Source organism: Lutra lutra, chromosome 10, assembly GCF_902655055.1.
Source record: "Lutra lutra chromosome 10, mLutLut1.2, whole genome shotgun sequence".
In the NCBI taxonomy this organism is placed as follows: domain Eukaryota; kingdom Metazoa; phylum Chordata; class Mammalia; order Carnivora; family Mustelidae; genus Lutra; species Lutra lutra.
Genome location: NC_062287.1, coordinates 14,954,367 through 14,982,335, shown reverse-complemented (window position 1 = coordinate 14,982,335; position 27,969 = coordinate 14,954,367). Strand labels below are relative to the sequence as shown.

Here is a 27,969-nt window from a genome sequence, read left to right as displayed (position 1 = left end):
GGGACCCAGGAGGGGCCTGGGAAAAGGCAGTGAAACTGAATACCAGGAGCAAACAGGCTTGTTTGTTTTCTTCATTTCTGAAGCAGTCTTGTTACTGGTTGGTATTAATTTTGGGTGGGAGCAGTAGGATATAGGGAAAGCATACTGGGATAAGGAGTCCCAAATTCTTCTCCTGGGCTTACCACTTTCTAGCTGTATAACCCCGAGGAGGTCCTTAACTACTGTAAGGCTCAGTTTCCCCATCAGTGTAATGGGGCCATAACCTCTTTCTCAAAGGTCAGTGGTAAACACTGACATAACATTTGTGAAACGCTTTTAAAAAGTGCTTTACAATTTCTTTTTCATTGCATCTACCCTCTTATAGGGTCTTGGGTGTGTGTGTGTGTGTGTGTGTGTAACTCCTTTGAGGTTAGGAGTTCTTTGGAGAAGACAAAGATTTTACTTCCACATTTTCTTAGCATCCACTTTGTGCTAAGGACTGAGATGAAAAAATTCAGTCTATGCCCTCAAGGACCTCATGGTCTACTAGGAAAGACAAATGAATAAAGAGATGCTCGGTTTATAATGAATGTGGGTGGGTACAGTGAAAAGGGATCCAGCAGTGTGTGTGTGTGTGTGTGTGTGTGTGTGTGTGTGTGTGTGTGTATTGGGGGTTGAGGGGAGTCCAGGCAACTCCCACCCCTTCCAATCAGTGTAGACTGGAGGGTAGGTTTGTGAAACCTCTCTCCAGCCTGGGATGTTGTCGGCGCGTCTCTTCCCCAGTCCTCAGGAATGGGGAGGAGAGACGGGTAGAAGCCCCCTCCCCGCCCCCGGGCCAACCTGCCTCCCGCATCCCGGCCGGGCGCCTTACCGAGTCAGACCACTGGGAGGCTGGGGGAGCCGGGTTGGGCGAGGAGGCGAGAGAGATGGGGGAGCTCTTATTTTGACAGGGGCCTCTCCGGGCTCTGGTATGAAGGCAGAAGGAGGCAGCCAGAGAGCCCCGATGCTTATTCAGGCTGGGGAGAGGAGCCGAGTGGAGGGGCGAGCGAGGCTCCGGCAGCGCAGGGGAACCCGGGGAGGCGGCGGCGCGCGGCGGAGCCAGTGGCCGGACATGCCCCGGACCCGGGGCCGCTGCACCACTGCCGCCGCCCGGAGCCAGCCGGCCGGACGCCCGCACGCCTGGGTCCCCCGGCGCCGCGCCGCCCGGGGACTGCGACCCGGACCTTCGGCGTCCGACCAACAATAAGCGCCCAGACAGCCCCCTCCCCGCCCCGCGCCCGCCGTCCCCGCGGGCCTCGGGGAAAGTGAAAGGAGGAGGCGAAGGAAGGGAGGAAGGAAGGAAGGAAGCAAGGAAGGAAGGAAGGGAGGAGGAGCAGGAGCCGGAGCCGTGAGGTTCGGGGCCGAGACCCCAGCCCCGAGCCCCGGGCCGGGCGGGTGTGCTCGCTCTCCCGCCGCTGTCCGGCGCCCACGACCATGCTCGGCGGTTGGGAGGCAGGAACCCAGGCGCCCAGCGACCCCCGGATACCCTCTCCCGGGCCGGGCTGGTATTGAGATCAAGGCGTCCAGGATCAAAAGATCACCGCCTGCCCGCCCCCCTCCGCACCTCCAACTGGCAAGCCGGAGGACCCCAATCCAGTCACCGACCCTGATCTGGTCATGGCGTCCAGCTCCGGCCTGGCGTGAGGACCCCCGACCCGCGCGAGGTGAGGGGTGGGCTGGGGCCGAGGGTGAAAGTCATGCCAGGCGGGCAGAGGCGCGAGGAGGGAGATCCAGTTTGAACTGGGGAGGGGGAACACAGTCTGATTGTCTGTTGCTCTCTGGCACGCACCCCCAGGCTGTTTAAGGGTTGGGGGACTCTCCCAGGGTTAGTGATGACTACTCTTGGGCCCCCAGTCAGGTTGGCAGCCCCAGAGCTCAGGGGGGAGGGCTTAGGGACAGCCAGGGGACCCTGCCACCCTAGCGCAGAGAACAAGGCCGGCCTTGGGCCAGCTGGAGCAGCAACCCTGCCCTGGGGGCTTCTGGGAGATGTAGTCCCCCTCCCAGGCTCCCCAACCCCTTGGGTCTCAGCACCCCAGCACTCCTCCCCTAGCTGATGGGAGACTCCAGAAGGAAGTGCATTAGGATTGGGGATTGCTGGGGTTACCCTCTGCCCCCAAGCAGTGCCTAGGAGCAATAGGGGCTGTGACTCCTGGAGTCTCCCCTGCCAAGGATTCTCAGCAGTGTGGGCTTGGCTGGGGGGTGGGGCAGTCACACAGTTCCTTGGAGGTATCCCTGCACTGCTAAGGGGAGGCTCCCCCTGCTTTGGTCCTGGGAGCTCCTGGGGGAGGAATATGAAGAAGAGAAGTGAGACTTAAGGCTTCTTGCTTGTCTGGAGTATGCCCTATCCCTGGGCTGCTGGAATTTGGTTTCTGGAGACACTGAAGTCTACTCTCCCCTTCTCCCTCTGGGTTGCTGAGAAGGAGCGTGTCCCTCACAGTCTGGGAGTCTGGAGGGTGTCTCTCTGGAGCAGTGAAGCCAGGATCTGCTTCTGTCTGTCTGTCCAGCCTCCTTCCTTCCGGGTTTTTCTGACACCCCCTCCTCCCACCTCCTTCAGTCTGTCTGCTGCTTGGGGTGTGTGTCTGTGTCTGGGGAGTGGTGGAGGGGGGCTCTGCTGCAGGGAGGAAGAGTGTTGCTTTGGGAGAGGTGAGCTGGGCATGTGACTGAGCCATGGGATAGGGGCTTGAGGCCCACTTGATCTTTGGCCTTGGTTTCCCGTTTTACCTAGGAAAGCTGTCTTTACACTGTGTCTGCTGGAACCCTACTGATGTCTCTGGGCAGCTCTCTGAGCGTGACCTCCAGGGTGGGTGGCCTTCCACTCCTCTTGTTCTCCCCACTCCTCAGCCTCTCCAGAGAGTAGACACTTCTGCTGGGCCTGGCTTTTCTGCTTCTCCCAGCACGGGTCTTGCCTTCTCTGGGTCAGGACCACGATTTCATGGCCCCAGGGGAAGGCATGATCAGGCCCTGTCTTTCTGGTGTCATCTGTGAGGCGACTGGTTTGAAGCCTCAGGATGCAGTGAGAATGGGTCAGGAAGGTGAGGGGTAAGGGAAGTCTGGTAGAAAAGGAAGGTGTTGCCTCCCCAAGGTGATCAGGCTCCTTGGCCTTGGAGAACCAGGTCTGGAAGGCCAGGGTCTAGCCACCTCTCTCTAGAGGCTCCCTGCTTACCTGTGTTGCTTCTGTTTAGGGGTGGGGCCTGGGGGAAGGGTTGATGTTTGAAAAGGGTGCTGGTTTGGGGGCCGAGTACCAATCATCTTCCATCCAGGGCAACTCTTGTGTTTGGGACAGCAGGGGCCCCATGGCTGGAGACGGGTCCTGGAGGTCCATGTGTGGGTTCAAGATGAGTCTCTAATTACCGGGCTTGAGGGTCAAGGTGAGACGACATTACAGAGTCCTGGGGAAGGTTTGGTGGTCCACAGAAACCTGGGACTAGTGCAACAGTGGCAATGTGGGGCCTCGTGAACTTACTTATCGACCCTGTGCAGGGCGCCTGTGCCTCTGTTTGCGTAGTTCCTGGCCCCCAGCTTCTGGGTACCTGGGTTAAGCAGAAGCCCTGGGCTGGAGACTCTGTTTCCCTGAACAAGCAGGACAGTAGCCTTCTGGGCAGAGGCCTAGTGGGTGGCAGTGTGGACTCAGCTGGAATGCCTGGCACCTGCTTTAGATTAAAGAAGATGCCTGCAAAGGGGGGATGCCTGCCTGTGGGGGAGTGGCTGGGATGGAGCTCCGTGTAGCCCAGGAGTGGGGTGGAGGAAGAAGAGGACCAGGGTTGCAGGTAGCAGCAGCTCTGGCAGGAGTGGAAGGAGCCGGAACTCACCCGGCTCTGCAGCCCCTCCTCCAGGGAGTATAAGACCAGAGCTGGGGGCACCCCCACACTGCCTCTGGTGCCACAGGCTGAACTTCTGCCCCAGTGCCCAGGGGATGGGGCAGCTACAGAGAGCCAGGGTGTCTGAGTGTCCGTTCTTCCCGGGATTGGGAAAAGCCTGCAAGGAAGTGGGGGGACACTTTGGGGTTCTTGCTTACTCTTCCTGGGGCTCCTTGGTTGCTGGTGGTGAGGCACCCCAAGAGCCTGGGTACCCAGGGGTGTTGGGGAAATGACATCCCTTCCTTGTGCCAGGAGCCCTGGGCACTGCCCGGGTGCTGACCTGGGGGGAGGGGGCAGAGGGGGATGGCAGCGTGGGAAAGTGGGCAGCTGTGGGAGCCAAGCGGGTGCAGGCTGGGTGCCGCAGGCAGGGAGCCTCTGCCAGGCCCGCTCTCCCTGGGGTGGGGCTGGCTGTTCCAGGGACTGGCTCAACCTGTTGAGCGCCTGGCTGCTGTAGCTTGGCATGTGTGCCCCTGCCTGCCAGCCCTGGCAGCTGCCCACCGTAGCCACACTGGAGGGGCTGCCCCCAGGGATCTGGGGAAAGGCAGCTCAGAGTGGCCAAGGGGCCGGGATGGGTCTGCTAGAGGCTCATCCAGAGAGTGCTGTTTCCCCAGGTCCAGTCCTCTAACTATGAGAGTTGGGCTGGGGCTAGTTGGAGGGCTAGGTAGCTGGAAGCCAGGAGCTGGGGGGCTAGGCGGAGAAGGCCCCCATAGCGCTCTCTCTCGAGGTGCTGCTTGTCCTTTGGATGGGCGGCCCTAAAGGCAGCCTGGAGTTACAGCCTGGAATTTCCTCTGCTGGGTGCCAGGGCCAGGCCTCCAGAGCCCCACCCCCAGCCTGGCCTGACCTGCCCTCCCTGGGAGAGAACTGCCCACTTTCCCTAGAGGCTGGGGGAGGGGCAGTAAGGGCATTCTGCTGCCCTGGGAGGGGAGGGGTGACTTCCTGGGTGTGCGGGTATGTTGCACTGCCTCAGTCTCCCCAAAAGCCCCCTCCCCATGAAGAAGAGGGAAGCCCCTGGTTCCCCAGGAACTGTCTCCCACCCTGCTCTGAGTATGGGGAGTCCTGAGTCCCACAGAGGATCTCTGAGCCCTGTGGGGCCCTTGCTGTCCCCCCACCCCCTCGGACCCCTTAGCTTTGGGCCCACTTTTGGGCTCTACTAGCTGGTAAAGGGGAGCCTGGTGTTACTCTGTAGAGGAGAAGGTGTTGACCACCGCCCATAAATGGGGGAAGCGGGCACAGGCAGCTTCCCTCTTCCTCTCACTCCTGAGGGGAAGGGCAGCCTCCCCTGCCTTCTTACTTTTTCAGTCAGTGGCCAAAGCAAAGTCCTCTCCTTCTTTGCCTCCTTTCCACCCCAGGCCCTTCCTGCTGGTGCCTAGACCACCTGACCCTCCTAACCTTGGTGTCTCTTCCAGGCCCCCCTCCCTGGGGGGCTGGGATTCCCTCTGCCCCACCCCCTCTCCAAAGGGCTGGTGGCCCTTCGCTGGCCTGCCTTCCCCTCCCCCCTACTCTCCACCCCCCAGCCTCAACTGGGAATGGCCCTGAATCCAGCATTTCCAGCATTTCGAAACCAAGATTGTTTTGAAATCCCTGAGTACTTCTCCAGCCCGCTCTGGCTCCCTCCTCCCCACTAGTCCAGAATTTAGTCCTCTAATCTGACCTCACGCTGTGCATTGCCAGGGTGTGTGTGTGTGTGTGTGTGTGTGTGTGTGTGTGTGTGAGTTCGAGTGCTAGCACTCAGCCACGTGCATACTATTGTGTGTGTGTGTGCACAGGCGCTCACGGGCACGGGTGTGTGTGTGTGTCCCAGTGTGGATATATCTTCTGTCTGTCAGCAGGTCGGTGTGACTGGCCCATGTCTTTTGTGATTCTGGCTCTCCTCATTCTCTGGGAGTATGGCAGCCTCTGTGGGTCTCGAGGCATTCTTAGGGAGTTTGGGGTTATTTTTAGGAGATAGAGATCTTGGACGTGTATCTTTGGGAGTCGTGTCTGTGTCTCAGTTGCACGTCCCAGGGAGTATCTCTGAGGAGTGTGTGTGCCTGGGGTTGTGTCTCTTTGATGAGTTTATGTGTGTGTATACATGTGTGTGTGTGTGTTCTGCTTCTGTTCTTGCTTCTCTCCTCCTCCCTTTGAACATGTCTGGTGTGTGTAGTCACAGGTCTCCCCGCAGCAACCTGGGACATGGAGTGCTCTGTCCCTTGATTGGGAGATTTCCTGGAGTGGGGCCAAGGCTTCTGGCAGGGCCAGGGTCCTTGGAGAGAAAGTGGTGGCATGGGGGGACTTTGGGATAAACTGCTCCCCTCCCCCCGACTGGGCTCTCTTCCTCTGCCCCTCAAAGACACCCAGCATCTTTGGGGTCCCAACACCCTCTTCTTGACCTCATGATACAGTGGTGGGTGATGGGTGATCATAGGGAGGCCAGTCCCTAAAGGAAGGGCTAGGAGAGGGAGTTAAGCCTCCATCCCAGTCACTTGCTTCACTGGGGTTGAGGAAGGGGCGGGCCACATCAGACCTGGGAGCTTGTTGGCTAATTTAAGATTCAGGAAAGTTGACTTCTCTAGCAAGGGGGAGACAGCAAAATAAGACAAGACATTCATATTTCCAGTCTTTACAGAAGACAGAGGAGGCTGGAATCCTAAGGGGGTGATATTCCACCCCAGAAATACAAGGCATTTGGGGTATTTGGGGTGGGGCCAGCTGCCATTGTAGCCTGGGACGTCCTTCATGTTTAAGTTCATTCTGCAATTAGACCGTGTTCTACAGTGGAGGAGGAGGCCAGGGGGGAGCTTTTTTTTTTTTTTTTTTTTTGCCAAAGCAAGGGTGGTGATAACAGAGTTATGTTAGCATGGGATTCGGGCCCTGGAACCCTTGATAATTTCCTATGACTCAGTATCCCATCCTGGGGTCTCAGGCTCTAATTGAATGCTTTCCTCTAGAAGCACTTGGGTCAGATCAGTGAGGAAGAAGAGGGCCCAGGCAGGGGCTGTTTGTAGGAGTCCAGGGCCTGTGCAGACAGTAGCAGGATGTAGGCAGAGGATAAGCTGTCCCTTCCCCCCACCCCCGTGGCCTCTGGTCCCAGGACACAGTGGGAGGAAGGGAGGCCTAGAGGCACAGGTTGGTACAGTGCTCAGTGACCCAGCAAGGGGAGGGCTTTGGCAAGGAATTTTCAGTTTGTTTCTCAATCTCTGTCTCTGAGACACGCACACACACGTCACTGCAGATACCTTCAGGAGATGAGCCTAGAAAAGTCACCTAGGGGGCGGTAGGGCAGGGTGCTACCAGATGGGGCTGTGTGGAACCAGCTTCATTCTGGCGGAAGAGGCCCCGCACCTGCCCTCTTGAACTGGAAGTTGGGCCCAGCTGGAGGTCTCCTACCCAGCTCCCCCTTCCTGGGCCTGGGAGCAACACAGGCTGGACAGGGTTAAGTCTGGTTGGCAGGGACACCCCCCTGCCCCCAGTGCAGAGAGAAAGAGAGAGAGAGGGAGGGGTGGTTCGCAGCTTGCTCTAGTTGGCGTCTCTCCCAGAATTCTTCGGAAAAGAACTCCCCTTTGACCCCCAGTACAAACTGAGCCCAGCCACCAGCCTCCCTCCCGCCTGCCTGTGGGAGCTTCACCCAGCCCCCCTCCTACGGAACTGCTAAGCCAGATCCTCTCACCCCAGGCCCTCCCAACCAGGCCGGTGGGGACTTTGCGTCTTCAGGGGACAAGGGGTATAGCCAAAGGGACCACACATGGACACGGGAGAGGCCCCATTCTTATCTCTGACATAGGATAATCCTGGGGCTGGCTGGCACCAAAAGCCAGGGTCCTCTGGTCTCCCCATCCCCATCCCTTCCCCCAGGACCTCAGGCCAGGTCATGGGAGTCATTGGCCCCGCCTCTGTCGAAGGCATCTTCCAGTGCCTTCTCCTTTCCTGCTTCCAGGATAGGGAGGGGGAGCAGTGTGGTGCAGCAGCTGGGTCAGGCCTGGCTCCCAGCCAATCCACAGAAGTCCTGGAGGGGGGGTGTGGGGGTGTGGTGGTGTCCGAGTAGCTCAGAGACTTCCTGGAGCTGCAGGCTGTGTGTGTGTGTGTGTGTGTGTGTGTGTGTGTGTGTGTGTGAACACTTTTCTGTGGTGTACATGTTGGGGGAGGGGCTGGGGTTATGGGAGGAGCAGGGCCCTAGATTGCTGGCTTGGGGCTTCTAGCTGTGAGTGACCCTCTCTCCACAGGGAGCCCCCTTCCCAGACCACACCCTTGAGCCTGAGCCCGGCACACAGTTACTCCTGAGGTGAGAGCTCTGTGTGCTTGTGCCTGCCCTCTGCAGCCTCCTTGCTGCTCTCTCGTCTGCTGGTCTCCTGCTTGGTTTTTTGTTTTGGGCGCCCTCCTCCTGGCTTTCTGCCCCCACTTCTCCTTTCATTCTCCTCCCCCCCCCCCACCCCCAGGAGGGGAGCTAGCAGCCTTACAACCTGGAACCTGGGGGGTGGGGCTGGGGCAGGGAGGGGTAAAGCCCCACCCCTGTGAAAGTCCCAGGTCTTCTCTGAGCTGGAATCTTTCCAGGCCCGGGAGGTGGGGAGCTCCTGCCCAATCACCCCTGGAGGGCAAGGTAGGGTTTCCTGGTCATCCCAAGTGCTTGCCCCGCTCCGTCCTGGCTTTGGCCTCCCCCTGCTGAGTCAAAGCCAGGGTGGCTATCAGCCACCGAAATGTGGTTTCTGCCCTGGCCTCCAGACACACACACACACACACACACACACAAACACACACACACACACACAGGCTCTCTCCCTACTGCTAACCCCCGCTCCTTCCCTCCCTCCCCTCCTTCCTTACTTAGCAACAACTCCCTGAATTCACAACAAACACGCCTGTAGGCTCCTGGGCTGACTAGGGAAGGCTGCAGAAGGCGGAGGTCTGGGAGAAGGCACGTCTCTCAGACTGTCCTCTGGAGGGAGGGGCTTCTGATCCCCCCACTCTCCTTCCTGGGGGCCCCGCTGGAGGCCACCGCCTCTCAGGGACCAGGAGGAAGTCATCCCGTTTCCAACTCAGGCAATGAAAAAAGTGGGGAGCAGTGACAGGTGTGGCTGAGCAGGTGTGGGGGCAGGGCTTGGACTCTACCCTTCACTAGTGAGTCCCACTTGACTTTTGACCCCCACCTGGAGAGTGAGAGGAGCGGCGACTCCTCTCCAGCCCACCGGTCTCTCTTAGCAGGGGCCCAGTGTTGTTGTCATGGTAACTTGCCTGGCTCCCGTCTGACTATTTGGGACCGGGATGGGCAAGGAGGACATAGCGGACTGGGGGTGGGTGGGACTGGGGGCCCCCCCAGAGAACTTTTCTCTCAGGGCACCTGTGCCGAGGGGGTGGGGAGGGGTGCCCTCTCTCTGATCTCTTCCCTGGGCAAGAGCTGTGGCCTCTAGCCAGGACCTGGGGCACATCGGGCGTGGAGGGAGTGTGTGCGGAATGGTGAGGGGCGCCCATTCTCTCGTTAGAGCACCGATACAGGGTGAACTGGTCTCGCAAAATGGTTAAGAACGCAGTTGCAGGCGTGTCTGGGTTCAAATCCCTATTCTTCTCATTCTGGACTGTGTAACTTAGGAAAGTCACCTAACTTCCTTGTGCCTTAAAGTGGGGGATCATAAAAGTACTTTGGTGTAGAGCTGTCGTGAGGATTAAATTAGATCGTGTGTATGTGTAGCGTTCAGGACGGCCTAAAATGCTCAGTATAAGGTAGTGAGCCTCCTCTTTGCTCCTCGACATTGCTTTCTACAGGAACTCCTGACCCCACCCCCGGGGGGCTTTGGCATGGAAGAACGGTTGGCCTGGCCGTTGGCAGTGGAGGACTGGGGAGTGGGGGTGGGGGAGGACAACCTTTCCAGTACTTCGGACTCCGAGATTCTAACACCCTTCCAAACTCACTTTCTCACTGCCTCAGTCTCCCCACTGTTGGAGCCAGCTCACATCTTGGGTGCAGGTTCACCAAATGGCCGTAGGCGCAGAGAAGGGCCTGGGGGACTTAGGACGCGTCCCTCCCTATCTGCCAGTGCTTCCCAGGCTGAGCTCTCCCTCCCCCAGGCTGCTGGCTCAGATCAACTTAGCACCCCTCCCACCTTCCATCCCTGCTGCTCTGTTCTTTCACCCGGCTGAACGCTGAACGCAACATTCTGTCCTGAAATGGCTTAACTGGCTGCCTCCTCTCCTTCCTGGCCTAAGGGGTCAGGGACCTTCCTTGGGGAGAACAGTGGCAGTGCAGAGCTGTGACATGCATGGTAACTGTTAGGGCTGCTCCAGGGTCCCCCGGATTCCCTGGACCCTCTGCCTGGGCATTTTCCCCGAGTGTGGCAGAGCAGCGCCCAGGCCTGTGATATGTATAGAAGCCCAGATGGGCATGCCTGGCACCTGCCACGCACAGCCGGGCAGGGAGGAGGCATCCTGCAGCTCAGAGGAGGGGTGGGGTCACATCAGCATCCACAGGGGCCAGAGGACTCTTTTCGTGGGCTGCGTGGTAAGTGTGGGCAGTGCTGGAAAGCCCTGTGTGCCCTGGGGTAGGGTGAGTGCCAAGGACCACGGGGTGAGCAGGGCTTCTGAGGGGCGTGGCATGGAGCCGAGGCTTGGGAACCTCCGGAGGAGGACCCCAGGAGTGCACAGCAGAGTGGACACACAACGTTTGGCTCTTCCGGGGAGTGAGTATCCAGATCTCAGGAGAAAGTGGATTGTAAGATGTGGCAGAAGTGCCTGCGATTCCAGGGCTCCTGGGTCTGAGACCGGGGCTTGGCTGCCAGGAACCTTCTCTGGCCTGGTACCGAGATAGGTGGGCTGGAGCCCCTGGCTCTACGCATCTTTCTGGAACCCTCAGCCCTTCTTCTGGAGCCAGAGAGGACACTTCCCTTCTATGGGCCTGAAAGTGAGGGCTCTGGGTTGGCCTGGGCCGTGCTGCACTGCTGGGCTGGCCATGCCGCCTATGCCCGGCCCCTGGGGCCTGTTCCTTGGGCAGGCTGGGGCTATTTTTGGGATCGGGCTGGGGCTCTAGGGCTGGTTTCAGATGTTCCAATGTGAACAGGAGAAAATGGGAACAGATGGCTGGAGGGTCCTGCTGGGAGCAGGTTATTTTTAGGGCCTTATTAACCCTTTGGGGGTTTGTGGAGCCACCCTGAGAGGGACAGCCCTCTCTAGTTGAGAAGAGGACAGGTCTTTTCCCTGGACCCCTGCTTTCCAGAACTTCCTGCACCAGTTGCTCCTCTGGCCCTCTCAGGCCCTTCGCTCTTTAAGGACGTGCACGCATGAGAAGAAAGTAGGCTCCAGCTTCCTCCACCCTAAGTCTTGCAGGAGAGGACCAAGTAGGCAGGGAGAAGGCTGCCTGGCTGGCGGCAGCTGGGCCACTGTTGACGGGAAACCCCCTCTGACTCTGAGGTTTTGAGACACACACCTGAAGCTAAGAGAGTGGATGACTGCTTTCTGGGTTCACACTCTGGTTTCAAGTGTATGGCGGTGAAGTCAGTGATGCCCAGGGAAGAGCTAGCTCAGGGAGCTGGCCCCTTCCAGGAGAGCAGAAGAGCCACATCTTTGTACCTGGTCCCCCTTATATGATGTCCGTGGGCCCCATTCCCTTGGATGCTCCAAGGCAAATTCCTACCTTTATTTACCAAATGCCCACATATCTGGGGGCTACGAGAGGGTAAAGAAGGGGAGGGACATCGTGGCCAGAGATGGTTTCTTTTTCTTTTTTTTTTTTTTTTTAAGATTTTATTTATTTATTGGACAGACAGAGATCACAAGTAGGCAGAGAAGCAGGCAGAGAGAGAGGAGGAAGCAGGCTCCCTTCTGAGCAGAGAGCCCGATGCGGGGCTTGATCCCAGGACCCTGGGATCATGACCTGAGCTGAAGGCAGAGGCTTTAACCTTCTGAGCCACCCAGGCGCCCCAAGAGATGGTTTCTTGAGAGCCGAGTATGTCATAGGCATTCTGTGAGATGGTTTCACTAAGAAAACCATCTCACCCTATACATGTACCCTCACTTTGAAGATGAGAATACAGGTCAGAGGGACAAGTCCTCTAGCTCAGACAGGGCGGGATGTGATTGGCACCTTGTCTCCCTGACCGTGAACGCGGCCCTCATGGCCCTCATTGCACTCCGGGCCTGGCATCCCAACCCCAGGAGGTAAGGCTGCTGGGGACAGGATCTCTTCAGGGAGCAGCTTTCTGGAATGAGTGTGGGAAAGGAGGCCTGGGGGCAGGGGACCCTGCCTGGCCCTGGTCTCACAATCCCCTAAGCCCTTCTACCCTGAGGGTGCCAGGACTGACACCAGAAACCCCGTTTGGCCTTCCTGTCTTCCCTGCGGGAGGATCACAGGCATACATCCTGTCTCTCAGGCCCCACCCCCACCCCGTCCTGGCCCACAGGCTCCCGCTTCCTGCAGGGTCACGGCCATCTGGATGTCAACGTGGGCAGAGCTGGAGGGCTCTCCAGGTGCTGCTGCGGCCAGGGGTTTGGGCCAGGCAGGCGAGGTGAGGGGGCAGGGAGGATGTGTCTGCCGCTGGCGGTACCTGGGGGAGCAAGCCTAGCGGCGGGCGCTGGGTGAGGTCCCGCCCCGTGGTGCGCTGCTGGCTGTGCCAGCAGTCTGCCCGCACTCTGGTCCTCCCACAATGGCCCCATTGTTCCCAGCCGCCAGGCAGTTTGGAGGAGGTTCCTAGGCCACCCCTACCCCCCCCCCAACAGGGGCCAAATTAACCCCTTGGAGGACAGGCCAGGTGAGGGCTACCCTGCCCGGTCCTCCCTTCTGGGCCTCCGGGCTTTGGGAAGTCACCTTTCGCCCACGTGTACCCGGCGACAGGATCACTGCAGACACCGGGGTCTCCCCCTGGGGAGGGAGGAGCACCTAGACCCTCTCCCACCCCCACCGTGGTGCAGGTGCCAGGGGCCAGGAAGTGCCAGTGGGGTGGCAGGCGGAGACCAGATATATTTGGGCCGGTGGGGCTAATTCCAGCCACCACTGCCTGCCCTACTGGCTCCTGAGCTCCTTTCCTTCCTGTGAAACCAGAGCTGGGTTGGGCCTAGCTCAGGATTTCGGTGGATTTAAAGAGGCAGCACCATCCCTGCCAGCCTGGCTTCCTCTCCCCCTCCCCAGGTAGGGTCTGGGGCAGAGAGAGGACTGAAAAGAACTTCTGGCTCTTGCCTTGCCCCGGGCTAACCCTGGGCCCTTACCCCAGTTGGGGGTACCAGGCTCTTGGCAGCTCCTCTCTCCCAGAGCTTTGGGCGGGTGGGGTGGGCGGGGGTGGGCTGTGGTTTCCTGTGTTGGCTGTTTGTGCCTGGCCCAGAGTGCCCGCCGCCTGCCTGGGCTTCCTGCCCTGTCTTGTTTCCTTGTGCCCCCCACCCTCCGTTCCCCCTCCGCCCTGAGGGAGGGAGCAGCCAGGGACTGGGCAGCTGCCTTTGGGGGCACCCCACTGCCAAGGCATGACTGTGTCCCAAGGCCTGGCCACCTTGGCAGTGGCTGAGGGAGCCAAGAAAGGTGACTTCAAGCTTGTCTAGGCAATGCCACTTGTCTTAGAGACTCCAGAAGGGACAGTGGGCACCAGAATGGGCAGAACACCCCCTTCTCCCCAGAAGCACCTTGTTCAGAGACCCCGACTAGAGTAGTCTGGGACTAGGAGATCCCATGGAACTGCAGGACTGGGGTTGCCTGGCAACATTCTGGGGCTGCAGGTGGGGCGAGGTGGTTTGTCACCCAGACAAAAATGATCGATTTGCATGGTCTCCTTTGGCAAGAGGTGGGGTTGGGGGAAGTGGGGAGAGCTGCTAGGAGCCAGGGTGAGGGGAGGCCTCTGAGGACCCACACAGAGGGTCCCAGAGCAATACCTTGGTCCTTGAGCAGATTTCCTGCTGGGCTATGAATCCTTGACCTCCCCACTTGGGCTGAGTCACCACCTCAGGAAGAGGAAGTGACCTGGGTGGTAGAGGAGAGCTTCTAGGGACCAAGGAGTCCTGAAACCCAGGAGAAAAGGGACCCAGCCCTTGTCTTGGGAGCTGCATCTCCTTGAGCCCGGGGACAATAATTCCACCCCCATGGCTCCAGGAGGGCCTGAGCAGCCCATTTCTTCTCTAGAGGAGTCTGCCCACCATGCTGGGGAGCATGAAGCCTCCAAACCATTTTCTCGTTGCCTCTCTTGGGTGGTTTTGAGCTAGGCAATGAGGCCAGTGGGCCAGCTGGCGAACCAGGCAGGGGGTCCCAGTGCTGGGGCAGCTGAAAATAGTCAGGTTGCCACTGGTGTGTGAATGCCCATTATACCTGCGCTGGTTCTGTGTTGAGCACCCATTGAAGGCATCTGTGGAAGCCTTCCTGATCTCCCTCCCCCCACCGGGGTCAGGTCCACCGGCTCCCCATAACGCCCTAGGGAAGGCCATGGGGAAGCAGCTGACCTCAGGCTCTTTGTCTCAGCAGCCTCCTGGTTTGTGCTCCTGGCCGTTTGCTCCTGCTTGTGAGCACAAGTCATCACTCCAGAGTCCCATGCCTTTCCTTTCCCTCATCCCAGGTGCTCCTGCTCCTGTGCTGGGAAGCCCCCTTCTCTCACAGCACCCACCAGGAGTTAGCCACCCCCCATCCCTAGGCCCTTCAGGTGTCTTGGGGGGAGCTGAGTGTGTAGAGGAGGAATGGTCTTTGGGAGCCCCTGCAAACTCCTGAGGGGTAGGGGGGAGGTGTGAGATGGGAAAGTCCTGACTCATCTGTGCTTGACTCAGCTCGCCCTGCGGTGGGGTGGGAGCAAGGGGGTGGAGTCGGACCGGGGAGGGCCACTCCAAGATTCTTCTGAGGACTGACTGGGGACACCGGAGAGAACTAATTTTCTAATAGCCCCTTCCCAAAATATTTCAAGTCCCAACATTTGAAGCTGTAAACACAGGAGGTAGTGCGGGTGGGCCCAGTGGCTAGAAGCCCACCTTTCTGGTGCCGGCTCAGATGAGGAGTCCTGACTTCAAGGGAGGGGGGAGGAGACACTGAAGTTGGGGTGGGGGAGCCCCAGGAATGGGGTCTTGGAGCTGCCACGTACTTGTCACATGACCCAGGGGCACTGTGGATTCCTTTTGGCACACCTCAGTTTCTTTCTGGTGAGAAGGGGATAATAATACTGTCTCTTTAGGTGATAGGTAGTTTTGAGGACTTTGGTGGGGAAGGTGAGAGCTTGAGTGAGACCCGTCGGCCACAGGCCCGTCCCTAAGCCCAGGTCCCTCTCCAGCCCTCCTCTTAACTGCTTCTGCTCTAACCTGTTGCAGGAGATGGGGGCTGGCCGAGGGAGGCTTCCCAGCCGGCCCTGGACTTTGGAACCGTCCCCTGAGGAGCCTCTCTTCCCGGAGGGAGACCTAGAAAAGGGAAGGCCAATATGCCTGGGGTTAATTTAGGGTTAGACTCCCACAGGGTTATGGGTGGGTGGGGGCCTCCGCGTCCAGCCCAGCCTCCAGCAGCCCCACTGGGAGCGGCGAGAGTGCGCACCGGTGTCACGCTGGCCGGATCACGAGGGCGAGGCTGGGCCCAAGTCTCCCCCCCTCCCCCACCCCGATCGGTGGGGCCAGGGAGCGCAGGGCAGGGGGCGGTTGGGTGAGGCTTCTGTGTTTGCGTGAGTCTGTTTGTTGGTGTATCTATGGCCCCGCGTGTATGTGTGTACGCGGGCGTGTGTTCCTTTGTCACTACCAGGCTCAACTTTCTCTGGTTCCCTTGGGGCCGGGTCTCAGTCTTTTCATCCGTTCCATGAGTCGGCGCGCTCCCTCTCTGCCGTCGGGCAGCTTGGGCGCCTGCGGGTGCCCCAGGCTGATTCTGTGCTGCTGCTTGGGCCAGCGCCTCCCTCGCCCTCCAGCACACCTCCGCGGGTCGGCGTGGGTGCGCCTCTAGTTTCCTGGGCTCCGTGCGTGTCTTTGTCTCCCCGTCCACGTGTGAGCTGTGAGTGTGTGTGAGTCAGAGTTCGGGTGCTTGCGGGTCTCGGAGCCCCTGCCAGGCGGCGCCCAGCGCTAGGCCGAACCTCGGCCCGCCGCCGCCGCCGCTCCGCCCAGCCCCTGGCCGCACTTGGCCCGGTGTCTGTCCGTGCGGCGCGTGCGGGGCCGGCGAGGCAAGCTGCAGTCCTGTCCGTCTCCCGCTCCTTCGCTCGCTCGCTCGCTGGCTCCCTCGCTCGCTCTGCCTCTCCGCTCGGGCTCTGCCGAAGGGGGCGGGGTGGGGTGCAGGGGCGGGGGGGGAGGGGAGGCTCCTGCATTCTTGCGGTCGGGGAGGAATCTGAGCCAGCGTTACTGGTCTCCAGAAGAGCCCAGCTGCAGCCCCGGGGCCCCGCCAGGCCTCTCGCTGCCCGCCCGGGCCTGCTGGAATGGGCACGGGCTAGGCCTCGAGCTGGGGGCGGGGCGGGGCATTGCCCCTACCCAGGCCACCTCGGCGCCTGGGGGCGCCCTGGGGGGCGGGGCGAGAGGAGTTCCCCACCCGGGGTGAGGGGCGTGCCTGGGAGCGGGAGTCCCCCAAGGGACCAGAGCAGACCTCACGGCCGCCCCAAGCGGGCGCCTTTGCAACCTATCCTTTCAGTGACTTCTGCCTCTGCGGCCCGGGGAAAGGGGTCCCTGCTAGAGACTGCAAGCTCCCTGAGGGTCAGGTGCGGGAGGGATGGGGATACAATCGGCCTCTAGGATAGAGACCCCAGCTAGTAGTCCTCCCTTTCCATTCCCACCTTACCCTGTCTAGTTCCCTAGTCCCAGGGCTGTTGGGTCCTCCCTTCTCCCCTCCCCTCCTACACCCCCTCCCCAAGTCACAAGTTTTCTCTTTGGGGCTTGTTGCTGCAGTCCGTGCTCCAGTACCGAGTACCTGGCTGGGCCCTGGGCACGCACAGGGGCCGTAGCCCCACTGTGTGTGGGAGCCATGAGGATCCTGGCTAACAAGACAAGGTGTGTGGGTGTCGTGGAGGGCGGGAAGTGTGTGTGTGTGTGTGGAGTGCGGGGAAGGGAAGGGCCCAGTGATCATGGGGCTGAGATGTGCTGGCTTGGACAGTGAGCCCTATGGCCACTTGGCTTCTAAGGCCACCCCGGGGGTTCAGAATGGGATGGCCTGCCCTGAGGCAGGAGCCCACAGCCTTCATGTCTGGGCCCAGGGGACAGAGGGCAGTGGCAATCAACTAGGCCTACTGCTCTAGTCCCTTTCAGACCTTGCCTCCTAAAAAACAGTTTGAGCAGACCCCCGGCCCACCCCACTGTCGGGTCCAGTGGCGCCCTCTGGCCTCAGTCTAGCTGGGGGTGGAAGCTGGAGGGAGGGGCGGTGCCTGCCTCCCTCCCCTTCCCCAGGAGAAGCCGGCAGACAGGGCCAGGCGGCAGCAGCAGGACAGCAGAGCTGAAATAAATCTGAGCTGGTGTGGAATGAGGGGGGATAAATATCCTCTCCCGTGATGTGATCTTTCCAGCGGCTATTAATAGGTCTCCGGGGAGGGGGAGGCGGTGGGGGGAACGGGCTGGAGCTTAAAGGGCCCGCAGCCTAGGCTGCAGGAATCCTTGGTTTCCAGCTTCGCTCCAGTCTGCTCCGCACACCGCTCCCCTCCCCCTTTCCTCCTGCTCCTGCCTGCCTGCCAGCCCTGCTGGTGGACCCCCTTCAGGCTTTCCCCTCCTGCTCTGAGGAGCTGTCTGGACCAGTGGGTACCACTCTGCAGTGTGCTTGTCTCCACGTCCCCAGGGGAATGGGGCTGAGGCATAAGCAGTGGCCCTCAGGTCCTGTGCCCCTCACCTGCGGGTGTGGAGCACATCAAAGTTGAGGATTAGGACCTTGGAAGTAGTCTGGAGAGAGCAAAGCCTGAAAGAGATGTTCAGGTGTTGGTCAGGTGCTAGTTGGGGGGAGTTGCTGGGAGGCTTGCTGTCCGATGGATGTTGGGGGTGGGGGTGGATTCTGCCTCCCAAGGCCCTGGTTTCTACTTGAATTGTGGGGTCTGAGAGGTGGAGAGGATTGCCCTATCTTCACTCCCCAAGGTGGAGAAAGGCATCAGCCCTTGTCTGAGGAACCACAGGAGGAGATAGGGAATAGCTGGTGGTCTTAACACGCTCCTTGGCCCCCACGTCCATTACCATTAGGTGAGGCGGGATGGGGATGGGTAAAATGCAGGCATGCTAGGCCCCTAGCAAGATTAACCTTTCGTGTTTCTCCCACCTTGTCCCAGGTTACCCCACCCCAGGAGGAGAGAAGCTCCAGGGAGCCCGCCGCTGTCCCCGCGCGGCCACTGCCCCCCAGCCCCAGCCAAGCCAATGCACCCAGAAAATAAGTTGACCAATCATGGCAAGACAGGGAATGGAGGGGCCCAATCCCAGCACCAGAATGTGAACCAAGGACCCACCTGCAACCTGGGCCCGAAGGGCGTGGGGGCGGGGAGCCATGGGGCCAAGGCCAACCAGATCTCACCCAGCAACTCAAGTCTGAAGAACCCCCAAGCAGGGGTGCCCCCTTTCAGCTCACTCAAGGGCAAGGTGAAGAGGGAGCGGAGCGTGTCTGTGGACTCTGGTGAGCAGCGAGAGGCTGGGACTCCATCCCTGGATTCAGAGGCCAAAGGTACCCCATTTCCTGATCCCTAAGACTCTAGTATGTTCCAGTCCAAGGCCCACGCTTGCTGCCCCCTTTGCCTAATCCCTTTCCCTTGCTTCTCTCCAGCATTTATGCAGGGTCACCTTTCTCTTGCTCCCGTTATACCCACTGGCTTGGCCATTCTCTCAGGAGCGGGGGTGGCCAGGGCAGGGCCTTGTCATCTTCAGGTGCCACCCACGGGAGGGGCCACACGGCGTAATGGTCAGCCTCATTCCTCTCTGGAGGGGGAGAGGGAGGTGCTCTGGGGTGAGGAGCAGACCCATACACCTCCTAAGGAACCTCCTGGTATCCCATCTGGTGGGAGTCTTTGAGCAGGCTCTGGGGCCTGCAAGGGTAGCAGTGGCTCTCCCCTCCCTCACCACCCCCCCAGCGCTAATTAGAACCAGTTGTGGTTGGGGATTATGCCGTGCTTGGTGCTGGGTGGGGGAAGGGAGACAGGCATCGGGGCTGGAGAGAGAAATCAGAAACAAATGGTGTGGTGGGGGCCAAGGGCTGGCAAAGTGCCCACCGTGGCCTGGACAGTGCCCTCTTAGGGTGGGACATTCTGGGAGAATGGGCCCATGGAGACCCTGGCTGTGGGAGGACGGGGCCTCTGGGCACTTGGTCTGACCCCTGCCCGCCTTGTCCTGCCTGGGCAGAGGTGGCACCCCGGAGTAAGCGGCGGTGTGTGCTGGAGCGGAAGCAGCCATACAGCGGGGACGAATGGTGCTCAGGACCCGACAGTGAGGAGGACGACAAGCCCATTGGGGCCACCCACAGTGAGTGCCCATTGCTGCCAGGATCTTGTGGCCCATGGTGCCCCGGGGACATGGCTGCCCTGAGGGAGCCTCCCTCTCCTCACCTTCAAAGGTCTGAGAGAGAGCAAGGGTCAGGAACCCAGACTACTTCTTTCCCATCTCACCTGTCACTCTGTCCCTCCCTGCGCTGTGACAGCTTAGCCCCTGCCTTCCAGGTGCTCAGTGAGCCCCTCTTCCTAGGGACAGAGGTAGGGTGGGGTGGCCCCTCCTGGCCCTACCACCTCCTCCTCCTCCCATGAATTCTTGGCCTCTGCTGCCACCTACTGGTCAGTAGAGGGAGGGTGGCGAGGGTCCTGCATTGCTGAGAGCCAGACAGTTGGTTCAGAAGTCTGGCTGAGCCTGGGTGGGAGCTTACCTTGGCTCTGTCTCTGGCGCCCATCCCCAGCCTCTGACTGATGGCTGGCAAAGGCCTAGCGTGCATCACCAGGACGAGGCGTGGGTGTGGGTGGATGCCCACTCCTCTCATTCTTTTATTGACCAGTGTGTATTTGGGCCTTGCTCAAGTAATGGGGAGAACCGGACACTCTCCCACCCTTAGGAAGCCCGCACACATTTATTGGGTGATTTCCCTCAAAGCTGACATCTCTTTGAGGGGAGAAACAACTTAATGCAGGTGAACTAGCCAGAGAACGTTAAATTGTGACCTGCTCGGTGGGCCGGGACCCTAACTAGAAAGAAGGAAGAAAAAAATGTGCTGGCTCCTTTGCTACTTTGTTTAATCCTTCCAATAGCCCTGGGAAGTAGGTGTGGTTACGGTTCAGATGCCTATTGCAGAGGAGGAAACAGGCCGAGCAGATGTTTTTGGAAGGAGTGGGACCATGTCGGTGGAAGTGGGGTGTACAGGCTGGAACTTTAAAGGTCCTCTGGTCCCAGGTGCCGCCCCAGGGGACTGGCCGTCCATGAGCCCCTCTGAACCTGTCAGTGACAGATGGGGGTGGTCACTGCCTCCTGGGACCCACAGCCCCCATCAGTTTGCTTTTATAACTTTAGACTGCCAGGATGTAGAAACGCTGGAAGAAACAGGGAAATACAGAGAAGGTGCTACCATCCCATCCCCAGCACTAAGACAACCACTGATCCTATTTTACTTGTAGTTGCCATGATGTTCTCAGAGAGTTCTTAGCTTGGGGGCAGCCGATGTAGTGGCTAATAGCACAGACGCTGCAGTCACACAACTTTGGTTGGTGTCTTGGATCTCCCATTTATTATTTGTGTGAATTTGGGAAAGGGTCCCAATTTCCTCATCTATAGGAATGGATCTCTTCACAGGATTGGTGTGAGGAGTAAATGACTTGCTACGCATGACACAACACTGCTCGTTTTCATTATTGTTACTGTACTAGAAAGTTCCTTATTGGAATAAAGCCTGCCTCCCTCCTGTAACTTGTACCCGGGAGTCCTAGCTCTGTGTACAGAGTATTAGGCACCTTCCTCTTCCCGGGACAGCCCTCACACACTGAGGCCAGCTCTCAGGACCCCCCACCCCCAAGCTGTTGGCTCTGTTATTCTGTGCAAAATTTGTTTATCTTGGCATGGGAGTGGGTCCATTGACTTACCTAGTCTCGTTAATGACCATACGTAGATCTTTTTGGGGCTTGGACTTCGGTCTACTTTGTGACCATGGAACAGACATCTTTTGGTGCTCAGGGTGGTCAGTCTACCCTGGGAGGGCACCCACTATGCCAGTCTTTTCTAACTCTGTTTTCTAAGTGATTTTTGTTGTTGTTGTTGTTGGCGACATATTTCTGAAGTTGCTGTAAAAATAGATTTCTTTGACCTGCCCCACTGTGCAGAGCAGGGAGTGAGTGTTCCCATTTTATAGATGAAGCAACAGAGGTTTAAAGGGATGAGCTGTCTTGTTCCTAAGGGCACAGAGTCTGTTAGTAGTGAGCTAGAATGCAAAACCAGTCATCATTTGACTCATCAATCTGTGCAGTCTCTTGGCCTTCTCCCCTCACCTGGTCAGAGCATTTGCAGGTGCACCCCCCCACACACACACAGGTTCAGATCCCGGTTCGGCACTGATGGGCTGTGTCATGTTGGGTGAGTTAATGTCATTCCTCCAGAGTTGTTTCCTCCTCTGTAAAGCAGAGCGTAGGACACCTCCCTTCCAGGGATGTTGTGGTCAGAGGGAATCACATCTGTAAGTGTCCTTTGGGATGCCACGCACAGGGGAGCCTGTCCCATTTCCCCTCCACCTCATCTCCATATGGTCCCCATGATTTCTGTCCTGGTTGAAGACGTCTAGGGCAAGTAAGCGTGGACACCAGACACATACCACCGGAGTGTGGCAACAGATCACCTAGCTGGCCTGAGCTGAAAAGCAGTGAGCCTGCCTGGGATGGGGTGGGGGGCAGTGCCAGCGGGCTCTCCTTTCTGAGTCGAGGCTGCTCACCCGGCTTCTCTCCTCTCTCGTGCAGACTGTAATGTAGCAGACCCAGCCATGACGGCCCCACAGCTGGGTCCCGGCCAAGCTGCCCAACTTCCCCTCAGCGAGAGCAGCGCTCCAGGACCCCCACATGGGCCACCGCCTGGCCTCCGGCCCGACGCCCCCGGGGGTGGGGGTGGGGGTGTTCCTGGCAAGCCTCCCTCACAGTACGTGTACGTCTTCACCACCCACCTGGCCAACACGTAAGTGCCTCGAGGCGGGCCCAGCCTGCTCTGTGCCCCCCTCAGCCTGCAGTCCTGAGTGTCCGCCTGCAGGGAGCCAGGGCTAGGCTGGGCTAGGTGGGGGAAGGGCAAGGGCTCTCCCTGGCCCACCTGCTTCCCTGACCGATTTGTGCGTGACCCTTCTGTGCAGGGCCGCCGAGGCCGTGCTGCAGGGCCGGGCTGACTCCATCCTTGCCTACCACCAGCAGAATGTGCCCCGGGCCAAGCTGGACCAGGTGAGTGGGGCGCCTCTGAGAACAGTGGGATTGGCTGGTACCTCCCTTTGCCTGGCTCATGCTCCGCCTCTGTCCTCCCACAGGCCCCAAAAGTGCCACCTACCCCAGAGCCGCTACCCTTAAGCACGCCGTCTGCTGGCACCCCGCAGTCCCAGCCCCCTCCGCTGCCGCCGCCGCCCCCATCAGCCCCCAGCAGCGCTCCGCCCACTCTGCCTTCAGATGGGCCACCTGAAGACGCCAGTCAGGACCTGACACCCAACTCGGTGGGAGCAGCCAGCACGGGAGGTGGCACCGGGGGCACCCACCCTAACACCCCTACAGCCGCCACCGCCAGCAACCCGCTGCCTCCGGGAGGAGACTCCGGTGGTGCCCCGGGCCCTGCCCTGCTCCCGGAGGCTGCCCCCACAGGAAATGGGCAACGGAGCCTGGTGGGCTCTGAGGGCCTGTCCAAGGAGCAGCTGGAGCACCGGGAACGTTCCCTCCAGACCCTGCGGGACATTGAGCGGCTGTTGCTCCGAAGCGGGGAGACGGAGCCCTTCCTCAAGGGACCCCCAGGAGGAGCCGGCGAGGGGGGACCACCAGCACAAGCCCCTCCTGCCCCCCAGCAGCCCCCCACGGCCCCTCCCAGTGGGCTGAAAAAGTATGAGGAGCCCTTGCAGTCTATGATTTCACAGACGCAGAGCCTGGGGGGACCCGCACTAGAGCACGAGGTGCCTGGGCACCCCCCAGGTGGGGACATGGGGCAGCAGATGAACATGATGATGCAGAGGCTGGGCCAGGACAGCCTGACACCAGAGCAGGTGGCCTGGCGCAAGCTACAGGAAGAGTACTACGAGGAGAAGCGGCGGAAGGAAGAGCAGATAGGGCTGCATGGGGGCCGCCCCCTGCAAGACATGATGGGCATGGGGGGCATGATGGTGAGGGGGCCACCGCCTCCCTACCACAGCAAGCCCGGGGATCAGTGGCCCCCCGGCATGGGTGCACCGCTGCGGAGCCCCATGGATGTCCAAGATCCCATGCAGCTCCGGGGCGGACCTCCCTTTCCCGGCCCCCGTTTCCCAGGCAACCAGATGCAACGGGTGCCTGGTTTTGGAGGCATGCAGGGGATGCCCATGGAGGTGCCCATGAATGCTATGCAGAGGCCTGTGAGGCCAGGTATGGGCTGGACCGAAGACTTACCCCCCATGGGGGGGCCAAGTAATTTTGCCCAGAATGCCGTGCCCTACCCTGGCGGGCAGGGTGAAGCGGAGCGATTCATGACCCCCCGGGTCCGGGAGGAGCTGCTGCGGCACCAGCTGCTAGAGAAGCGGTCGATGGGCATGCAGCGCCCCCTGGGCATGGCGGGCGGTGCCATGGGGCAGGGCATGGAGATGGAGCGGATGATGCAGGCACACCGGCAGATGGAGCCGGCCATATTTCCTGGGCAGATGGCCGGTGGCGAGGGCCTGGCAGGCACCCCCATGGGCATGGAGTTTGGCGGAGGCCGGGGCCTCCTGAGTCCCCCCATGGGGCAGTCTGGGCTGAGAGAGGTGGACCCTCCCATGGGGCCGGGCAACCTCAACATGAACATGAATGTGAACATGAACATGAACATGAACTTGAATGTCCAGATGACCCCACAGCAGCAGATGCTGATGTCACAGAAGATGCGGGGCCCCGGGGACATGATGGGGCCGCAGGGCCTCAGTCCTGAGGAGATGGCCCGGGTGCGGGCCCAGAACAGCAGCGGTGGCATGATAGGTGGCCCACAGAAGATGCTCATGCCCTCGCAGTTCCCCAACCAGGGCCAGCAGGGATTCTCTGGGGGCCAGGGGCCCTTCCAAGCCATGCCCCAGGACATGGGCAATACCCAAGACATGTTCAGTCCTGACCAGAGCTCAATGCCCATGGGTAACGTGGGCACCACCCGGCTCAGCCACATGCCCCTGCCCCCTGCGTCCAATCCTCCCGGGTCCGTGCATTCGGCCCCCAACCGGGGGCTGGGCAGACGGCCTTCAGACCTCACCATCAGTATTAATCAGATGGGCTCCCCGGGGATGGGGCACCTGAAGTCACCCACCCTTAGCCAGGTGCACTCGCCCCTGGTCACCTCGCCCTCCGCCAATCTCAAGTCACCCCAGACACCCTCACAGATGGTGCCCTTGCCTTCGGCTAACCCGCCGGGACCTCTCAAGTCGCCACAGGTCCTCAGCTCCTCCCTCAGTGTCCGTTCGCCCACTGGCTCGCCCAGCAGGCTCAAGTCTCCTTCCGTGGCGGTGCCTTCTCCCGGCTGGGTCGCCTCACCCAAGACAGCCATGCCCAGCCCTGGGGTCCCCCAGAACAAGCAGCCGCCTCTCAACATGAACTCTTCCACCACCCTGGGCAGCATGGAACAGGGTGAGTCAGTTGAGCCAGGCTGCGGGGTGGGGGGTAGGGGAGTGGGGACGGGACTCTGGCACTGGGAACCTGGGAGGGGAGGGGTGTGTTCTTACTGGGGCAGGTGAGCGCTCAAAGGCATCTGTGCCGGGTGCAGAGGTGGACACTGCTTGAGGGACACACGTCAGCAGCTGAGTGTGAGTTTCCACAAGGAGTGCCATGGGGCTCTGCCAGGCATTTGGAGGGGCTCGCTCTTGGGCTCTCTGCACTGTCTGGGGGCCCCGAGGCTGCCCGAAGACAGGTGGGCAATGGTGATAATGGGTTGAGCAGAATACTGGAGTAGAGGTGTGCCTGGAGGAGTCAGGAGATTTGGGAGCTGGCCTCTTCCTAGCCCACCATGTATGTGAGCCGCCAAATTCGTCTTCCCCTCCCTGGTTACCCTCCGCTCTTTCTGTCTCCCTGCTTCTGTAGGTGCCCTCCCACCTAGTGGCCCCCGGAGCAGCTCCTCAGCGCCTCCCGCCAACCCTCCCAGCGGCCTCATGAACCCCAGCCTGCCATTTACTTCCTCCCCAGACCCCACGCCTTCCCAGAACCCCCTGTCACTGATGATGTCCCAGATGTCCAAGTACGCCATGCCCAGCTCCACCCCACTCTACCACAACGCCATCAAGACCATCGCCACCTCCGACGATGAGCTGCTGCCTGACCGGCCCCTGCTCCCACCTCCGCCACCTCCGCAGGGCTCTGGGCCAGGTGCGAGGCCAGAAGGGGGTGCAGGGAGAAGAGGACCTGGGGGTGGGCCCCGGGCGTGGGAAGAGCTGCCACGGCCAGCTGTTGCCCCTGTGGTTATGCTGGCTCTCCTGTGCTCCCAGCGGGCCCTGGGAGTGGGAGGGTGATGTCCTGGGTCAGGTTTCCGCTTGTCATGGAGTAAAACCAAGCCCAGGGCAGCCGAGTGTCGTTTCTGACATCCAGTGAGTGACGTGTCTGCGGCAGACTGAGCCAGAACTCGGGTCTCTTGGCTTCTAACCTGAGTGCTTGAAGTCTGTGTCCCTGTGGCCAGCACAGGCCCGTGGTAGAGGCCCTCACCCCTGCTGGCATGAGCCTGGCTGGGGAGGGGGGAAGAACTGAGTCCCGCAGCCTTCCCCAGCATGGCGCACACAGCTCCTGACCCCTTCTTCTCTCTCCCCACAGGGATCAGCAATAACCAGCCCAACCAGATGCACCTGAACTCAGCTGCGGCCCAGAGCCCCATGGGCATGAACCTGCCAGGCCAGCAGCCCCTGTCCCATGAACCCCCGCCTACTATGTTGCCCTCCCCCACCCCTCTGGGGTCCAACATTCCACTGCACCCCAATGCGCAGGGGACAGGAGGGCCCCCTCAAAACTCGATGATGCTGCCTCCAGGGGGCCCAGACTCCCTGAGTGCTCCCTGTGGCCCAGTGCCCAGCTCCTCCCAGATGATGCCCTTCCCCCCTCGGCTGCAGCAGCCCCATGGTGCCATGGCCCCCAGCGGGGGTGGGGGCGGGGGGCCCGGCCTGCAGCAGCACTACCCTTCCAGCATGCCCCTGCCCCCAGAGGACCTGCCTAGCCAGCCGCCCGGCCCCATACCCCCTCAGCAGCACCTGATGGGCAAAGGCATGGCTGGGCGCATGGGGGACGCCTACCCTCCAGGCGTGCTCCCTGGGGTGGCATCAGTGCTGAGCGACCCCGAGCTGAGCGAGGTGATCCGGCCCACCCCGACGGGGATCCCTGAGTTCGACTTATCGAGGATCATCCCCTCTGAGAAGCCAAGCAGCACCCTCCAATACTTTCCCAAGAGTGAGAACCAGCCCCCCAAGGCCCAGCCCCCCAATCTGCATCTCATGAACCTGCAGAACATGATGGCGGAGCAGACCCCCTCACGGCCCCCCAACCTCCCGGGCCAGCAAGGCGTCCAGCGGGGTCTCAACATGTCCATGTGCCACCCTGGACAGATGTCCTTGCTGGGCAGGACAGGTGTGCCCCCCCAGCAGGGCGTGGTGCCCCACGGCCTGCACCAGGGAGTCATGTCCCCACCACAAGGCCTCATGACCCAGCAGAATTTCATGCTGATGAAGCAGCGGGGGGTGGGGGGGGAGGTCTACAGCCAGCCCCCCCACATGCTCTCCCCGCAGGGCTCCCTCATGGGCCCCCCGCCCCAGCAGAACCTCATGGTGTCACACCCGCTGCGGCAGCGCAGTGTGTCTCTGGACAGTCAGATGGGCTACCTCCCAGCGCCGGGCAGCATGGCCAACCTGCCCTTCTAGCAGTCCCCTGGGGGGTGGGGGCTGGCTGGAGCTGGGGCGGTCCCGCAAATATGATACCCTTAAAGAAGTTCCTTCCCCTCCAGTGTTGGGATGGCCTGGGTCAAGGGGTGGGGTGGATGGGGTGGGAGGGGCTTGTGTGGGGAGTGGCATTTGTGGAAACCAGATGTGCCAGCAGCTTGGGGGAGGTGGCAGAGCGGGGTGGGGGGTTTTGGGTTGGGGTTCCATTTCGGCCACCAGGACTGCCCCTTCCCCACCCTTTCCCAGTCGATGGAGCCTCTCTCTTCCCTCATTCTCTGCACCCCTCCCCTTCTTTAGCTGTGCTTTCAGAGTCCTATTATGGAATCCTGGGGGGGGAGCAGAGAATCCTGGGTGGGGGAAGCCGGAGTAGAGGAGAGGTCTCCTCCACTGTCTGCTTTCTGCGGCTTGTTTCCTAGGCTCTGTGTGCTCCTGGAGCTTCATTCTTCTCTCGGTTTCTCTGCTCCCACCGGTTTTTCCTTCTGTCTCTTCCTGCCTCGTTTCCTCTCCCTGCTGCTGTGGCTGAGCCCCTCTCCCACTCCTCCCTGCAGGCGGCTGGCCCGGTGGGCAGTGCCAGTCGCAGCTGTAAATAGAGCGCTGCGCTTTTGTGCTGGTTTGTGTGTGCTGTATTTCTGTGTTTTGATAGAAGTCACAAAAAAGAGAAAAGGTTAAAAGCAACCCTTCCCTCCCCTCCTTCTTCAAATTGTTGCCCCTTTCCATTCCCCTGGACTCCGGACCACGCAGTCCAACACACTCTCCCACTGTTTGCGGGTCTCTGGGTCCATAAGGATATCATTCCGGTCCCTTCCTCAAATGGTGAAACGACAGATACCCCACACCTAAGCTGAGGTCAGACCACCTGGGCTTCCACCTGGAGAGCCCCTTCTGGGCTGAGATCCGCCCTCCACTTTCCACCCCCAGAGTGGCAGCCTATCTGCTGCTGAATGAATTCAGGAGAACGTGCGCTCAGCCTGGCATGTTCCCCCGACACAGGAGACCCGGGGCCCTGGCTTCCCAGCTATGGATGTCTGGCGTCCCCTGCTGCTACACCTTAGTCAGAACTTGAAGTCCTTCGTCCCCAGTGTGGGATGAGGGAAAGGAGGAAGAGGTGGAGGCTGTGTGGCCCCTTGCGCAGAGCCAGGGAGGCACAGCAAGGCGGCCCAGATGGCTTTGTGCCTCCTGCAGCTGCCCCCAGCCCGGGGAACCCCCAGGCCCTGACTT

At 60.3% G+C, this 27,969-nt stretch overlaps 1 protein-coding gene across 5 annotated transcripts; it reads left to right on the top strand.

The window, feature by feature from the left end:
* Positions 1-867: 867 nt before the first annotated feature.
* Positions 868-27,074, top strand: BCL9L (BCL9 like). 5 transcript variants are annotated; one of them, XM_047690633.1, is made up of 10 exons: positions 868-1,682; positions 8,075-8,133; positions 16,638-16,739; positions 17,993-18,378; positions 19,050-19,169; positions 21,629-21,839; positions 22,009-22,093; positions 22,177-24,469; positions 24,920-25,201; positions 25,640-27,074. In XM_047690633.1, exons 3-10 carry the CDS (start codon positions 16,714-16,716, stop codon positions 26,731-26,733), a joined length of 4,497 nt encoding a protein of 1,498 aa, XP_047546589.1. In that variant the 5' UTR covers positions 868-1,682; positions 8,075-8,133; positions 16,638-16,713; the 3' UTR covers positions 26,734-27,074. The 5 variants fall into 5 exon arrangements, with proteins under 5 accessions (XP_047546589.1, XP_047546588.1, XP_047546592.1 ...); XM_047690632.1 differs by lacking the exon at positions 8,075-8,133; XM_047690636.1 differs by lacking the exon at positions 16,638-16,739 and having other exon boundaries at positions 869-1,682.
* The last annotated feature ends 895 nt before the right edge of the window (positions 27,075-27,969 follow it).